The 1,775-nt window shown below is 66.6% G+C and overlaps 1 protein-coding gene across 1 annotated transcript in view; it reads right to left on the bottom strand.

Annotated features, from left to right (window-relative positions):
- ADAD2 (adenosine deaminase domain containing 2) overlaps positions 1-1,642 on the bottom strand; it is a gene marked incomplete at its 5' end in the record, with an annotated part of 4,000 nt that extends 2,358 nt beyond the window's left edge. Inside the window, 3 exons of the mRNA XM_006029573.2 lie at positions 71-238; positions 946-1,102; positions 1,513-1,642. Of these exons, the coding sequence (XP_006029635.2) occupies positions 71-238; positions 946-1,102; positions 1,513-1,642 (455 nt within the window). The remainder of the gene's footprint in view (positions 1-70; positions 239-945; positions 1,103-1,512) is intronic.
- Between the last annotated feature and the right edge of the window lie 133 nt (positions 1,643-1,775).

The raw sequence follows: 1,775 nt of genomic DNA on the forward strand, positions 1-1,775 counted from the left end.
CTGGTTGGTCTCACACCCCCACCTGCCCCCCCCAGCTCAGCCACTGGGCCCCCCAATGCCCGGCACTCACAGGGGGCTGGTGAGGGCCCCACTGGGCTTCTGGGCCAGGACCAGGTGCAGGAAGACCCCGGGCTTGAGGCCCAGGCGCCCCCCATCACCCCCCAGCTCCAGGATACAGTGGGCCCGGGCAGGGGTGTCCAACTGCTGCCCCCACAACAGCAGCTGCTTGTACAGGTACCTGGGGGGGAGGCAGAGGGGAGGTCACTGCAGGGGATTAGGGGTACCATTTCCCCCCACTAGGGCCACAGCAGTCAGTGAGTGGGAGGGGACCTACCCCAGCTCTGGGATGGGAAGTGGAGCCTGGACACCTGGGGTCCCCCCCAGCTCTGGGAAAGCAGTGGGCGCTGGTGAATTAGAGCAGGTGAGAGTGGGGGGCAAGCCCGGATGCCTGGGTTTCATCCCATCTTAAGGAAGGGGGTGAGTGGGAGCCCGGACTCCGGGGTCCTTTGCCCGCCTGTAGAGGGGACACAGGGAATCTACTGGTGAGAGCCAGGAGCCTGGACACCTGGTACCACCCCCAAGTCCAGGAGGGTTAAGGGGTCGTGGGGGGGCAGTTAGAGCAGGGAGGGCGACTAGTGTTCTCCCTCAGCTCTGGGAGGTGACAGAGCTGATGGGTTTGAGCTGTAAGGTTGTTGGGGCAGGAAGCTGGGGTGCCTGGGTTCTCCGCCAGCTCTGGGAGGGCAGTGGGGACTGGGGTTAGGGCAGGGGGGCTAGGAGCCAACGGGAGCACGGACTCCTGGGTTCCCCCCCAGCTCTGGGAGGGCTCTGGAGGTCAGGGGTGATGGGTGACAGGGAGCTGGGACTCCTGGGTTTCTCCCTGGACAAGGGGAAGGCACAGAGCATCCCTGGTTATTATGGGCCATCTCTGACCCCACACCCCCTCACCTCTGCAGTGCCCGTCGAGCAAGGACCAGCCCCTGAGTGTCATGGAGCCGCCGACCCCCGAACTCTAGGAAGGCCCCAGCCCCGGCCCCAGCCTTGCCTGTGCCCAGCGCCACCAGCTCGTAGCTCTCCTGGCAGCTTGCACTGGCAGGCGGCACCTCTGCAGGGAGCAAAGGGTTACACCAGGCCCAGACCAGCTCCCTCCCCCTGGACAACGGGTTCTATCCCCAGCTGTGGACTGGTGACGAAGGGGTTAAACATGTTGGGGGGAGTTGGGAGCCAGGACACCTGGGTTCCCCCCCAGGCCAGTAAAGGACAGGCCCAGGGGTTAGAGCAGGACACCTGGGCTCGCTGGCAGCAGATGGGACTGACCCCCAACGCCCTCCCGGTGCTGGACAGAACCCAGGCGTCCTGCCCACCTTGCCGGGCTCATCCTCAGGCCCTGGCACCCCTGGCTGGGGGCAGCCTGGATCCCCCCGGGGAAGGAAGCCTGGACCCTTGTACCGCTGCAGACCCCGGAAGCCTCCCCCAGCACCCCCTGACCCTACGCACACGCCAGGACCCCCTCACCTCTCTCCAGCAGGAAGGCGGCCAGGCTGCTCTTGCAGCCCTGCAGCGCGGAGTCGCCGGCCAGGAGCTGCTGGAAGAAGTCGCTGGCGATGGCGACGCAGCGCTGCTCATGGGGGATCAGCTCTGGTGGCAGAGACCCCCCTTGAGCCCCCAGCCGGGATCTCCCTCCCCAGAAGGCCTGGGCTGGGGGCAGGCACCACAGTCCCTCCCACCCCCAATGGGCCAGACCAACCCCTGTGATGAGCTTGCTGGGGCTCAGCCCA

This window comes from Alligator sinensis, unplaced genomic scaffold (assembly GCF_000455745.1).
Source record: "Alligator sinensis unplaced genomic scaffold, ASM45574v1 scaffold553_1, whole genome shotgun sequence".
Classification (NCBI taxonomy): Eukaryota; Metazoa; Chordata; order Crocodylia; family Alligatoridae; genus Alligator; species Alligator sinensis.